This window comes from Drosophila tropicalis, unplaced genomic scaffold (genome assembly GCF_018151085.1).
Source record: "Drosophila tropicalis isolate 14030-0801.00 unplaced genomic scaffold, ASM1815108v1 contig_562, whole genome shotgun sequence".
NCBI classification, from domain to species: Eukaryota; Metazoa; Arthropoda; class Insecta; order Diptera; family Drosophilidae; genus Drosophila; species Drosophila tropicalis.
In genome coordinates, this window is record NW_027173037.1 from 736244 (window position 1) to 752122 (window position 15879).

The window sequence follows — 15879 nt, forward strand, 5'->3', positions numbered from 1 at the left end:
GATAAGCGATCCTGTGAATTTTTAGATGGAACTAAGATGGATAGATCGTCTTAGAGTATCCAATCTCGTATTTTCCTACCTCATACTGCATAAGAAGATATAATTTCAATGCTAAATATGAATAACTCTTCTTTTCACTTCCCACATTACGTATACGCAATGTGTCTCATTAAACGTTTTTGCCAAAAGATGGTCTTAAGTCATATTAGCAATTGTTGCTGCTTCTCTAGCCATTTATAGTAAGTATTATTAAGTACAAAGGCTTTGCTCTCGTTCATTTTTTTCTTGTTGTATATTGTTTGTGTTGCTGCTGCTGCTGCAACATCGTTCGTTCGTTCATCGTTCGTTGTTGCCGCTGCTGCTGTTGTTGTTGTTTTCGTTGTCGTGTATTACTATGAAACTTGTTCATTGGAATTTTCTAATAAATCAATAAACGCAGACAACACATTGTAACATGATGGGCTAGGTGAGCGGCGGGAAGTTGGTGGCACACAGCTGGCGGCGGCATCGATAGACAGTGAGATGGACAGACAGCAGATAGACGGACAAACAGACAGACAGACAGATAGTTGGACAGGATGGACAAATGGACAGACGTACGCATCGCACAGATTGCGCACTTTAAAAATAGACCCGCGCGCATTTTGAGGTTATGGAAAATTTATATAGTTTTTTAATCAAGATTATTGACTATGGCAACAGCAAGTACAACAACAACAACAACTATAATAAGCACAACAACAACTTTTTGCAACACTTTCACATGAATATAAAGGAAATTGCATTTAGCTTGACTTGAGTTTCCGTAAATAAACCAAAAAAGGAAGTAACAATTAAGTTGAGTTTTTTTTTTTTCATTTTTTTCGCATTTAATGTCTGTCATCAGCTATTTCTTTTCGTAATATGCTAATATTTTTTCTAATAGCCAGTTTCCCTTGTCGATGCCCCTCTCTAATTCGTCACATTCCTTGAGTATAGGAGAACTGAAAAAGTTGCAGAACAGGCGGAGGCACCTTGTGTGTTGCCTTGTTAAACGAGCCTGCAACACCCCAGCCCAAGAACGACAACAACATCAGCAGCAACCAAGCAACAAGCCACAATAAACAATGTTGCAATGCTTAATTATTTCAGCGGCAAGGAATTCCTCAGCCTCTGGAGTAAACTTGAACTGCTTCTGCTTTTGCTGCTGTTGCTGTTGCTGTTGGTGCTTCTGCTGGAGCCTGTTGCTGATGTGCTTTTTGTTTTGCGGCCAAGCGTAGCAGCAACTCGATTGTTGCCTTACACTTGAGGTCGATCGTCGTCACTTGGTTACTTGCTTGCTTGCTTTTGGGGCCCGGGGCCCTCCTTCAATCTCAGTCTCACATTTGGTCAATGGCACCGCAGCGTCTGTGGTCATGTCCCCAGCATGTTTCTGCTGCAATTGCTCTTGGTATTGCTGTTGTGGTCTGCCGCACCCATTTGTAATGCATTAATAGCCTCAAGCTCAACTTAGTACAAAATAGATTGACATTAAGCTGACTTTTTGGGGTTAATCACAAGAGCAGATGATGAATGATCACATTTTGTTTTATGGATTTTCATTAAGTTTATTTTCATTTATAAATAGTGTCTGTGTGTGTGTCGAAATATAAATGCTTCCAAAGTGCATACCTTGAATTTACACCTTTGCAATTATTAAAAATGTTTATAAAGATCTCACCCATTTCTGAGCAATAGTTCCATTTAGGAATTTTTGTCTTTATATTGAAAGATTTACACCTTGAACTAAATGAATCCTTTTTGCTAAAGTTAGTCCCCAAAAATCTATAGCTTTTTAATTGCGGTAGATGTTTATCTTATCTTTCAATATTGTTTCAAATATTTTTCAAAGAAATTCGTAGTAACCAAATTATTCAAAAATACTTGCCATTTTGATATCTTTTACATGGATAAGGCCTAGTTATATATTGAACAAGGAATTTTAATAAATTAGGGCATTAAAGTAGTGTCTTAGTTTTTAGTTATAAAGTATGACCACAATCACTAATTAAGTTGAAACCAAAAATGTTAAAGGCCTGATTTTTTATCACTGAAAAGATTCGTACACAACGATTAACTTTGCATATTTGTAAGCTTGCCAAGTTTTAAATTTTAATTCAATTTTAAATCACGGTACTTATCAACTTATGTGTTCAAGCTAGACAAAAAACATCAATAATCATAAAAGGATTCTATTTAACCTTTCTTTCCTTTCCTTTTGCAATATTTGAAAAATTGAAGTCTTCATTTCGAAGTTAAAATAAAGTCTTTCAATCTGGATAAAAATAAAGAGTACTAAATTTTTTGACATTTTCGCTAGAAATGATGATGTATAGTTGCAAAACAAAAAGCACATCAGCAACAGGCTCCAGCAGAAGAACCAACAGCAAAATATACATCACATATGTACATATATATCAAATTATTAAGTCATTTTAAACTAAATGTGTTTTAATTGCGATTTATAACAATCTTTTTTTTAAATTTTGAAAAAAAAGAAAACATTTTTTGCCAATCGTATATGACCCCTTCTCAATCATGCTCTAACAGTCACATTGGAAAGTGATCATTAAACTCAAACTCCCCGAAAACTTATATGTAGAAGCGCTGGCTTAATCCGGCACTGAGTCAAGGGAAAGTTAAGGCGAATTAAGCTTTCTACTGTTTATAATTTTACTGCTTTTAATATTTAACCATTAAGGACAACACCCTGTATTAAATGTTAAGGTCGTTGTATTTCTTGAAAGAAAGTTCACTGAACTTTTTAGTCCCCCATCAGAAAAGACAAGAAAATTAAAATGGGGATATGTACTACCGAAAATCAAACCACTTTCCACCCCCTCAAAGTCTGAAGTACTTAAGACATATGCTTCAAATTAAGACATTCCAATTTGGTGATTGATGGTGATTCACATTTGGTTTCCAAGTAATATGCAAATTATTATCGTTTTCTCTCATTTCTTTATCTTATTGTTTGCTTGCTCTCAACTAAAACAAATGACTGAAGCGTTAATTGAACTTTGTCTATATGATATTTATGTATGTAGATGAACTTTGGCATTGTCTAGACAAATTAAGCACAAAAAACTATATATAGTATAGTGCACATATGTACATTTGCTATGTATAGAGTAAAAAAAACATCAAGAAAGAAAAAGCAATGCTTAATTGTCAATATTGCGTATACGTAATGTCGGTTCGCCTGTTTGATGAGAAGTCGTCAGTTTGTCTGCTGCTGCTGCTGCTCCTACTCTTTATTGGGTGTGATGTCATAAGTCAACACATGCGCACACACACACACGCACACATGCAGATCTAGGCAACATTTTCTATACACAAAAATCGAGATCACGATCGAATCGGAGATTGTTAATTAAAAATGTTCCATAGCGAGTACTTCATTAGCATCGTCAGCAAGATCTGTTGCCGTTGCCACGCGTAATTCTGGAGGCCGTCTCCATCTCCATCATTCGTCCCATGCCATCTCGTCCCGTCTCTCTGTCTCTGTCTCTGTCGCGGTTGTCTCGCTCCAATGCTTAATTAATAAATCAACGCGACACTTGCACTCAATGGCCGCATCTGCTTCAGCTGCCACCAGCTTCCAGTGTTGTAGTCACTGAGATTGTTGTTCTTGTGTTGGTTGCCAAGCCAAAACGCACAGGCAGACAAATTGACGCGACATTCCATAGCTTTCTTTATGCAGAGGGGAGGTGGTTATGGTTAATAAGTGTTAAATATAGAAGCTGATGGCACACAGAACAGAAGAAACAGCAATAGCAGCAGCAATCACACAAGAAAACGGAAGCGGAAATGCTTCCAATCGCCACTCAGAGATCTTGGCGTAGGCTCCAGCCCCCTGGCAAAGTGGTGGGCAGAAAACGACTTTAATTAATGGTTAGTCACTTTAATTAGAATAATGTAATATGTGTAATATATATGGATTTCCTCACACAATCCAAAAAATACGCAAAAAAATTGGTGGAATTGACTTTGATAAAATAATCAAAAAATTAAATAAACTCCTCCTCTAAATAATAAAGGAGTGTATAAACAATCCAATGTGTTTTTGACTTAAGAAATTACAAATTATTTTATTAAAATCTTTTAATTTTTAGTTTAAAAAACCTATAAAAAAGTTTAACACTTAAATTGAACTACTCTCAACACAGTATATAAAAATTTATTAAGCTTAATGTCTATCATTGAATATTTCAATTAATCTTAAAATAACCCCATGTTATGAATCTTCTAAAGGATCATTAGTTTTCGCCTAAAGCTGATATGCGGATATTAAGGCAAAGTTTACACAAAAAAAAGAAACGAAAAACGGAGATTAAATTCTTTAGAATAACTAAACCATTTATCAACTTAATTTTTCTGATGCATCGTTTTCCCCTGGTGAAAAGCTGACCTTAGTCAACTTTTGTTATTATAGATTCTATAATATGTATGAGTACATATATATAGGCTATAAGCTTGTAGGAAAACCTAATCAAGCGAAAATAGCACAGACGAATCAGATTATTTAATACCATTATTGCCAAATGCGCGGCAAACAAATAATTAAAGTATCAGCAACAACAAACAACATCAACAAAACAATAAGATGAAAGGGATAAGGGGATCTGAGGGCAATGCAAAACAAGCTGCAATTAGAAAAACTATGCAGGCAAAGTGTCAAAATTGCAACTGGGCGCGAGTTGCTAAAAATAAAACTAAATAAAATAAATTTACATTTTTAATTGCAATTATTGCTGGCTATTGTTGTTGTTGTTGTTGTTGCTACTGCTGGTGCTTGCTACTGTTTTTTGTTTTGTCTTTCATTTTTTATGAGACGCAGAAACAAAAGAGATGAAAATTACTTAAACATATTTATGAATAGATCGCATATATGTACATATTAAAAGTATATTCATATGTAGGAAACATTGATTTATCACATGAGTCAAGGCACACAGACAGTTATAATTATTGCTGATTTCATAACAAGAGAATGAATTGGAATGCTTTGCCGTAGACATGGCATGGGCAAAACTAATTGCCATTTTATGCTGTCACATTAATTTTACTAAATTATTGGAATCGTTAGGAAATGTTAAAAAAGTATTTAAAACAAAACAAAAAAAAGAAAAAAACCAACAAATGCTTAAATGAAAAAAAAAGTCGTAAAACAAAATATGTTCATAGCAAACAGGAAAATCGTAAAAATTCAATTGAAATTATGACATAGTTGCGGTTGATTGCGAGAGGTTCAAGATCATAGCTCAAGCTATTCTCAGAACCATTAACAAATTACTCTAGTTAATTTGCAGCTATTGTCTTTTTGGTTTTAGGGTATGACTAGGAAATGCAAGTCCATTACATTGGTTCCCGTATGACCTGTAATAACATGAAAATCGCCATTCGTAAGATTCTTAAAGAAATTGTAGCTATCACAATTGGCAATGATTTTGTCTATATCATCTGTGGTCTGGGATTGGTTTAGATATGTGTCAATCACTGAACTATGGGCCACAGCTCCAGCTGCGTCTGTGGGGCCATCAATGCCGTCTGTGCCGGCACTTAGAAAGGTGCATTCCTTTAACAGTTGATCAGAGTGAAGGATACGAGACATAAGCAAGGCTAAATGCTGGTTACGACCACCTAAGCCATTGCCACAAACCTTAAAAGTTCAATAGAAGTTAATACAAACACTAATTTATCCAGTAGAATGTTTTTTTACCTTTATCACAGGTTCGCCACCAGCTATAAGGAACAGTGGCTTTTTGGTGGCGATGTGTTGTTCCAAAGAATTTTTAAATCCCTCAAAGAAGGCCTGGTTAAAGGAAAATCGTTGTCTTAGCTGGATTTCTGTAATTACTTTCTGTTTGTATTGTTGTATGCTCTGCAACAGGAGCTGATAATCCTGAGCCACCTCATTTACATCACCATCTATGGTGGATGAGAGGACAAAGGACACATAACCCAGCTCCTGGGCCATTTGTCTGGCTGCAGAGGTTGCTATGACATTATTGCCTACAACAAAAACTTTATTTTGTTGCAGAGGCAAGACATCTTCCGTTGGTTTATCATCCAATTGAAAAAACCCTCTGCTTTTCCACGGAAAGTTCTTCCCACACTTGATAACGCTTCAAAATATCAGCGGCGTTGGCTTCGCCTGACTTGAGCTGCGGTTGTATGGTTGGACCACAAGCAATTAGCTCTAGAGGATCTCCGATAATGTCACTGAGCACAAAGGTAACCAAAGTCCCGCATTGCCAGCTGCTTTGGCCAGGCGCCCTCCCTTGATATCGGAGCAGGCTATGCGTACGGTATTTAGTTCTTGTATACTTGCTCCACGTTTCATCAGCTTATCAGCTATTACCCTTTTGTCCTCCAGAGACAAAGGTGACCTAGGTAGTGGTAATAGGGCAGAACCGCCTCAGAAATGAACACGAAGAGCACATCATTCGCCGTCATACTCAGGGACAAATCTTTAATCAATTTGGCTGCCTTTAAGGCTACCCCATCGGGTAGATTATTTGGTGCTCCTTCCATAGATCGTTAGCTTATCATCGTCCAGAGGGTGTTGGAACTGTTTCAGTGTATTTACCGGCACACTCAATACTCCACCAGAGGAGGAGTTACCCAAGTCTTGATGCACTTTGTTGGCCATGCCTAGCACAGCTTTTCCAAAGCCAACTATGTGGCATCGCTTGTCAGTTATATCAACTAGCTCGCCGTTCAGTTTGATTGCCTAAAATTTCAAAATAACGGTCACAAATCATATTTTTTTGAACACTGTGACCGGCAAAGACGCAATTAAACGTTTTTGATTACAAAAGGCTGTACTCAACTTACTCCATTGTTCGGCCGTAAATCAAAGTTGTTGAAGTTTGCAAAATCTTTTCCGGATGAACAGCTTCCACCGCTTGCTTAAAAATTTGCTGCAATTGCTGAAAAATGCAATTTTTGACATTATGTAAGTATGCAATTGATGGTGTTCTGTTTACTGTTTACAATTCGTTAGTGATTCTAAGAAAAAATACTAGATTTTTGAATATATATCGATAGTGTTATCGGTGTATATCGATGATTAGCGCCAATAGTTTCCAACACCTACTTTCAAACCTAGCATTTTCTTCGAATCGACGTTATCCAACACTAAACTATACAGGAGTCAAGTAGGCCTTTGCCACCAAAATAATCATTGTATTTAAATATAATAAAAGTGGTACTGTTTAATTTCCGCACTTGCATTAAATCGTGAAGAAACTCAGATTGCATCGTTGCTTTGGTCGCATATGTTTTGCAACTTTGAATAATAATAATAAATTACAATGGCCAACATTTGGGTGGACAATGAAAACATTGGGGTTGGACTGCCGGCCATGTCAGCAAAGAAACGGATTACCATGCAAAATGGAAATCCGAAACAGTCTGCAAAAAAAGAGTGTCCTAAGCAAAATTGACAATGTGATTCACCAAAAGCACCTGACAGCAACTCCACTAAAAGTCACCCAAACCAATTGCAGTGGTTTCACAGATAGGAAGGTGTTCAAGACTCCAGCAGTTGCCACAACTTCAAAGGATAGCAATAAGGACTTTTGGTTTGACTACCAGGACTATCCCAAGTGCTTATCAAAGTGTACTAAACGCATTGCCGAGCAATGGGCCAACAATCAGCTTCAAAGTGACGACCTATTTCACCACCTATTTAAGGATGTGGAGACTTCCTATAAATCTGTGGATGATGTATTCAATATTCCCAAAATCTATATTTTCGATGACGATTTTGCCCAAGTTCCAGGTCTTTGGGATAATAAAAAATAGATCGTACTATAATGTAAACGATAATCAATTGAATCAGATGGTACCAATGCCTAACTTTGATATATGTTAAAGCCTAAGGAAATTTGTAAGTTCTGATATTTATTTTACTACTTGCGACTGTAATGTCGATTAATTTAATTACTTGTGAAATTAATATCAATGTCTAAGTTAAGATAAGTGCTGTGGTTTATCATAATATTTATTATGGACTTTTGTCTAAATTGTTCTTTGGATGGAGGCTCCCTATTAGTTTTTAATAACAATCTTCCCAAATATACCTCTTTTTTCTAAATATGTTTGTAAGCGGAGTGCTAAAGTAAATAAATAAATAATAATAACACTTTTACAAATAGAACAAGAACATGAATTGAAAAGTATTTAAGATTGGCCCAGATCACACATAATTATGTACATAAGTAAAATATGCATTTACTCTTGAGATGCTGAATTATATGCACTCAACTTATAGCCCCCTGAAGAAAATCTTTGGTTTTGATTTTGAAGATTGTACGGATACTTTTTTTTTCACTGTCAACAGTTAAAATTTGAACTCTGGCGCTGTTAACATGGCTCTCAAGCGCCATCTGCTTCTAACGGATATTTAAACTTGGCAGTAATTAAATTTTTAAAGTAGTGCAAAATGGATTGAATCGAGAGACACGATATTTAAAACTGAGATTAGCTTTAAAAATGTATTTTACTTCCAACACGATGATGGCTGTAAAACATCTTAATTCAATCTTTGTGTTTTCACTTTCAATATAATCCCACTTCGATATCGACAACTTTCGTTCTCTTTTTTTTTCCCATCCCGAAATGAAATTAGCAACGTAGGGGGTGTGTGTGTGGGTGCTTACATATGTATGTATATATGTCGTGGCATGCGAAGCTCTAAGCCTTAATTAGATTAGAGCATGTGATAAGGAGTTACCTTAAATAGAAGTCACTTTACTGTGTAGCTCACAGTTTCGACAAGAAGTTCGGAGTTGCGATGAAGCTAATTTTATTTCTATCATTGACGGGTAAGCTAAAAACGAAGTTCTAATTATAAACTACAGAAAAATTAAAATCTTTGGAGTAGTGTTTTATTACTTTACAGATGCCAATCCTATTGTCGGTTTATTTGATCCTGCATGCTTTGTGGTTAATAATACAAATTGTCCCAATGAGAATATAACCTTTTGGCTCTACTCGAAGTAAGTTGATAATTTCATTGATCGTGGCATTAACTTATTTGCTTTAACTTGTAGAGAAACAGCGGACAAACCTATTCTGCTTAATCCGCTAGAATTGAATCCATGGCACTTTAAGCCAACACGTCCACTGAAAATTCTTGTACATGGGTATACTGGATACAGAGACTTTGCTCCCAGCTCATATATACGTCCAGTTTTACTGGATAATGAAGATGTTTATGTAATTTCCATTGATTATGGTCCTCTGGTTCGGTATCCATGCTATGTACAGGCTGTGAGAAATGCTCCATTGGTTAGCCAATGTTTGGCTCAGCTTATTAACAATTTGGTTGATCAGGGTATAGTCGAGAATAGTCAGATCCACATCATAGGCTTCAGTCTTGGATCCCAAGTGGCTGGCCAGACGGCAAATTATGTGAGAAGGAAACTAAAACACATTACTGGCTTAGATCCAGCTAAACCATTATTCATAACTGGCAGCAATTCGAGACGCTTGGATGCTGAAGATGCTGAATTTGTGGATGTCATTCATACCGATGTTTTTGCTCGCGGCATGTTGCGTTCCATGGGCCATGTCGACTTCTATCCTAACTTGGGACTAACTCAACCCGGTTGTATGGAGGACAATCCCAGTGATCCATCAAGTTGCAATCATGAACGTGCTCCCCATCTACTATGCGGAATCAATCAATTCCACCAAAGGTTTCTGGGGACGTCGCTGTTCCAGCTGGTTGATTTATCTCATTGGCTTGTGCCCCACGCAAGGTTCTCAAGCTCAGATGGGCTATCATGTTGAAAAAGGAATACAAGGCTCATATTTCCTAAAAACCGATTCTAAAAGTCCCTACGCCTTGGGTAAAACTGAAGATGTCGATAATAGTAAATTTTTGGCCAAGTTTAAGTTAAGCGCGGTCCACAATGAAATCGATCATGATTTCGAGCCGGAGGTGGAGGATAAAATAGTTGATTTAAGTGAAAATGACATTGAGCTGGAGAAAAACTGTTTTGGATGAAACTTACGAAGATGAATTACTTTAATAGCTAAATACTTACTTTACATTTGTCATTGACTTTAGAAATTAAGTTAATTTTTATTAAAAAGTTAGTAAATATTTAAATATAATTTATCATTTGCATATTCTTGCCAAAAATATAAATAATAAAAAGTAATATTCCTAATTACAATCATTATATATTTATTAAATTACTTTTTATAATCGATTAAAATGAAAAATACTTTCGACTTAATTCGTCCTTTAACTTTAAAAAAAATATTGTTTTTTCATACGAAAATAAAACATTTTATTGCACAGATGACAAAGTGGCAAAAACGAAAGAATTGTTAATAATTTTAATTTATAATCCTCTTATAATTTTTACTTCTTAAGCACTAAATTATATTCTCAATAATGCCCATCTGAGCTTCTCTTCAGGCTTACGTCTAAAATAGAAGATAGAAATTTTTGCTAAATTTTTTTTGTTGAAAACTAAACTCTAATTAAAAAATTCTAGTTTATATATTTTTTGCGTCCATTTTGCTGTACAAGTTCATCGTCAACATTTCAATGTCAACTTCTAATATCAAAGCTCTAAGCCCGTATGCAATGCTGGAAGTTATATTGTCTGACCTTGACCCACTGTAAAACCATCCCCGATGAACCTTGACTTCTGCTTATCACTTCGTTTCATATGGGTCCCCCTTTTTCCATGCGATTTTCATTGTCATGCCAAACGAATTTAATAGAATTTGCGTTAGATTCATAGAGCAAAACCATTTAGACTTTTGCAATGTGCGAATATCGGATGATAAATTTAATAATTTTACTCCTGATCTCGGTAGTAATACGGGGATTTGTTAGAGCCGAACCGGAATTGCGTGGCTTGTTGCCTGATTTATGCATTTTGCCGAGCAAAGGTGTCCCAATCCGCATATTACCTTTTGGCTTTACACCAAGTAAGTAAGATCAAGTGATGTGGCCACATGTAGGCTTAGGCTTAACTCTCTGTTTAGTCAATCTCGCGATCAGCCCATCCAAGTGGATCCAGTTAATCCCTTGCCGGAGATCTTCGAGCCCTTACCGCTCAAGATCCTCATACATGGATTCATTGGTAATCGGAGTCTTACACCTAATCTGGAAGTGCGTGATATTCTGCTGCAGAGTCAACCGGTTCATGTCATTTCCGTAGACTACGGTCAGCTGGTGCGTTTTCCCTGCTATTATCCTTGGGCTGTGCAAAATGCTCCCATTGTGTCCAAGTGTCTGGGTCAACTGATTAATAATCTATGGACAAAGGGCATATATAAACGTAGCGACATTCACTTGATTGGCTTTAGCCTGGGAGCCCAGGTAGCCGGCATGACTGCCAACTATGTGAATGAACCATTGCCGCGAATCACCGGCCTAGATCCAGCTGGTCCTGGTTTCATGTTCAGCTCGGACGAACATAAGCTCGATCGCAGTGATGCCGACTTTGTGGATATCATTCATACTGATCCTTTTTTCTTCTCCCTGCTGCCGCCAATGGGTCATGCCGATTTTTATCCCAATTTGGATCAATTCAATCAACGCGGCTGCTCTTACGTAACTCAGTGGCGCTTCTACAATTGCAATCATTATCGTTCGGCCATATACTATGGCGAATCCATAATGACCGAACGCGGTTTCTGGGCCCAACAATGCGGCGGATGGTTTGACTTCTTTACACAGCGTTGCAATCACTACACCAATATGCCCAACATGCAAATGGGCTACTTTGTCTCAGAGAAGTATGACACTATAAATAAGAGACAGAATATATTATTAAGACAGGAATCAGATTAGTTTAAAGCTATTACTAGAAGAATTGATTGAAAGTAAAACTGAAAGACTGAAGAAAAAGATTAGTTGCCTTTGTAAGAGTAAAAAACTTGTTACTCAATTACTCAAGTAACAACCAATTTGACATTTATTTCAAACTCGAATATAAAGAAATAACCAAATTTTGCCTAATTTTCTAATTCTTCAAGTTCATAGCGATTTAGAATATTTAACAAGAACAGTTTTATATTTTGGTTAACAGTTTTAAAGTCACAATGAATATAGACCTATTCAGACTAACAAACCCAATGAAGTATTAAATATTTTCAAAAATTTTTTTACGATAGAAGATTAACTTTTAATGGAGATACTTAACTTGCCTTAATTTAAGTTCAAAATATAAATTACTGATTACAGAAGAAGTAGGAATACAAATTCATAAAATTTTAGTGAGACGTCTGTGAAAATAACAAAAAGGTCTTTAAATACTCCTAAATTATACTAACTCATATTTATATTCCTCTCTTTTATTGTTTTTCCAGGGCCTCTGGTTCCTATTTTCTTATAACTCATGAAAAATCACCCTTTGCCAAGGGTCCACTTGTGGATATAGAAATGGATATACAGTGAAACCTCGATATAACGAACTTCGTTATAACGAAAAACCCAATATAACGAATTTTTTGTTAAGTCCCTTGAAAGGACTAAGGTTTTACATTTCAGTACCTATAGCGAATCAATAGATATAACGAATAATTTTGCGATCCCCCTCAGATTCGTTATATCGAGGTTTCACTGTAGTCGAATAATAATAGAAACCTTAAACAAAAGCTTTTTACCCAAAGAGTGAGAGACAGAGAACGAGTGAGAGCGAGAGCGAAATTGCCAAAAAGAGGGAGAGTGAGCTTTTTTATAAAATTTTTGAGAAAGAAAACGAAAGACTTAAGACACAAACTCGAACGAATTCAGTTGCTTGCCAGCGTTTTAAGCCATCACAACGCTTACACTCCACGCACTTATCACTTCCACAACGCGGCGCGTGCTTCCCAATACAATAAAAAAATAAAATTTATCTACATATATATCTATTGAAATTGTATCAGTTGTATTTTTTTTCCGTTTTTCTCTGCTTGTCGTGTTGCTACAGTGTAAAGCCGGAATTATGCCGCGACTACTTGTACATTATCAACTTGTTGTTGTTGTGCATTAAACACCGAAATCGAGTCCAATGACCAGCTCTTAAGCTGGTATCTAACCATTGAATATATTGAATACTTGCAAGAGAAACAACAACTCAGACCTTGACCCAAAGTGAACTGAAATATTTTCAAATTTCTAAGTTATACAATCGAAATTAAATAACAAAAAAAAAAAAATAATAATAAAGAAAAAATTGTAGGCATTACCAACAAATTAAAGTGAAACAATGTTAACCCAGCTGCACGTACTCGGATTAAGCATTTTACTCTGGTTTTACTGCGATTTTGCCGGTTTGTATTTCTGGTTGAAGTTGTGCTAAAAAAATACCCCAATACAAGAAACCAAAATTGTTGTAGTTAAACTTTTACTTTCGCCCTGGCCGGTTGGCACCTTTTAGTTTTTTCGTTTTATTTTTTTTGGCTATGCTTGAATGACTTATATTATCTTTTTCACTCATATTTTTTTGCCTTTCTTTTGGGAATTTCAGTTATTGTTATTGCTGCGGCTGCTTCTGCTGTTTTACTTTTGTTGTTGTTGTTGTTGTGGTTGTCACTTTTGTTGTAACTGAGGCGCGGCTCTTACTGATGACATTTTAAATTTGCGTCTACATAAATTTTTCCCCAATTTTTACGATGTTGCACAATGTTTTCTCCAACCAAATTCGACCTTGCCTAAGTGAGAGAAGCAGATGAGACTTTTGACGATTTGCCAGTGGACAAATGTTTTCAATAGTCACTTGAACAAATCAAAAATCAGCCACTTATGGGCCATATTTGTATTGTTTTGTCTTTTTTCTCTTTGTGATTCGCCTTTTATACACTGCAAATGAAGGGTATATGGGTTTTGGGAAGAGGCAATTCCATTCTTATGTTTAACATAAGATCAGACTAAGGTCTGATCTTTGTTCAGTAATTTCTGGACTCTCATCCGAAACCTCTATAGTTTATTTTTTATCTTGATTGCTAAAAAAAGTCTATCAAAGATCCATCAGAATTTTCATTGATTCAATTCAACTTTAGAAGCTTTTTTTTACAATAATTTAAGCAAATAAATTGACAGGGAGATAAACTTGATTGCTTTTTCAAGTCTTTAAATGAATATAACAGAAAATTTAATAGTTTCTTTAAAGATGTTAAAGGAAGATAACAAGCAATCCTAAAGAGTTCTTAGGCGCCTTTAGAAACTTATTTGTCCAAGATTTGGAGTGTAATTTCGTCTTTGCTTTATGTGCATATAAAATTATTTTCCAAAATGGAAAACTAACAAAATTATAGTAATATTTCATAAAATATTCTACACTTAGTACAAAAGTGGAATCCATAAATAAATAAATATTTTAAACATATTATTAAATAAAGAAAATAAATGTTTCTTTAAGGGCATACAAGTTCGTATAAAAACGATATAAATTCAAGCTATTAGATTTCTTTTCTTTTTGTGTGTGTGTGTTTTTTTTATGCATATTTTTTGGCTCATCCAATAACAATAATTTACAAGCAAACCCATACATATGCATATTGTTGCTTGTATCTTTTGCAAAGTTTCGCTTTGTCATTGACATTTTGTAATTATTACAGTTGTGCTTGTGGCCGTTGCCATTGCTAACCCAGTTAATTAATTGGCTAAGCTACCGTTGAACTGCATTAAGTGCTTAATTACTCATATTTTATACAGATATTTCAATTTTTATGGGGGGGCCTCATAATGCTCATTGCCCTTGCCCACCCTTGACACTCTTGCCTGGTTGCTTGTTTTCTTTTCCCCTCAGATTTCTTGACTCTATTTGATTTTGCAATAATTACCGTCTCAACATTGTTAACTTGATTAGCCAAAAGGTGTCATCAGCAATGTAGAAAAATTATAGTTTCATTTGGTGGGGGCTGGCAACTGGCTAATGGGGCGTATGCAGTTGGGCAAAAGTGCGTGTCATTGCCGAAAGAGCTTTAATCTTTAGAAATAGGGACAGGGCCGGGGACGAGGGCGTTCAGACAGTCATAGGCAATGGCATTGTAAAGGGCAAAGTCAAGTATTTATATGGATTTTGAGGGTTAAATTATGAAGGCAAAACTTTATGTTATAAATTAAATTGAATGTAAAGTTTTTAACATTCAAAAGAGACACAAATTGTTATTTGAAATATAATTCCTAAGAATTGTAGTAACCTCATGTAGATTGAAAGATTTTAAACATTTTCTGTAAAGTTTAAAGGTCTTTGAGATTAGTTTTAAATTGTTTACCCATCAAAAAGAACTTGCTTTACCTTTTAAACTGAAGAATTTAATTTAGCTTAAATGAAAAGATTTTTACAATGTCACAATTTCCAATGTAAGTTACAAATAGAGTTGGTACCTAGAAATAGAAATCAAAACAATCGGATCCAATCACTTATATTTCATTTCTTAAAAACAAATTATTCGAATTGATAAAAATAAAGACAAAAGGACAGAAAAAGACATTTTTAAACTATAAAAAGATAGACTCACTTTCCCAAAAACAAAATTTAATGAATAGTTTTTAAACATTATTTCGATTGACTTTACAACTTGCACTAAATGACTCCTTCAATCTGCTTTTAAACCTCTAATAAGAGTCTTAATTTATTGGCATAACAAAGTGTTAGCTGCTGACATTTATAGCACATCAAATATTTGGCCATTAATTTAGTTATTACCCAGTTATATAACAGTTTCTCATGACACACAAAACTGAATATCTCGATTTTAAGCCAATTGGCCAATAGCCGCTTAATAATCAGCCAAATAGACATGACTCAGTGCTAACAGTTTTCCACAAAACAAAACAAAACAAAACAAAAACCTTAGAAAAAGCAAATAATAAACAAACAAACACATTCA

At 35.4% G+C, this 15879-nt stretch overlaps 3 protein-coding genes across 3 annotated transcripts; 2 read left to right on the forward strand and 1 right to left on the reverse strand.

Moving 5' to 3' along the window:
• Positions 1-5200: 5200 nt before the first annotated feature.
• LOC137575061 (glycerate kinase) lies at positions 5201-7135 on the reverse strand. Its single transcript, XM_068287446.1, is given in 7 exon segments — positions 5201-5680; positions 5741-6088; positions 6090-6265; positions 6268-6441; positions 6444-6552; positions 6554-6754; positions 7121-7135. Coding segments are annotated over 7 exon segments (1356 nt in total). The 3' UTR covers positions 5201-5347.
• Positions 7136-7419: 284 nt separating this feature from the next.
• Positions 7420-10039, forward strand: LOC137575062 (pancreatic triacylglycerol lipase). Its single transcript, XM_068287448.1, is given in 4 exon segments — positions 7420-7807; positions 8930-9026; positions 9081-9696; positions 9698-10039. Coding segments are annotated over 4 exon segments (1443 nt in total).
• Positions 10040-10814: 775 nt separating this feature from the next.
• On the forward strand, positions 10815-12454 carry LOC137575063 (inactive pancreatic lipase-related protein 1). The gene is given in 4 exon segments (XM_068287449.1): positions 10815-10929; positions 10932-10980; positions 11038-11793; positions 12367-12454. Coding segments are annotated over 4 exon segments (1008 nt in total).
• The last annotated feature ends 3425 nt before the right edge of the window (positions 12455-15879 follow it).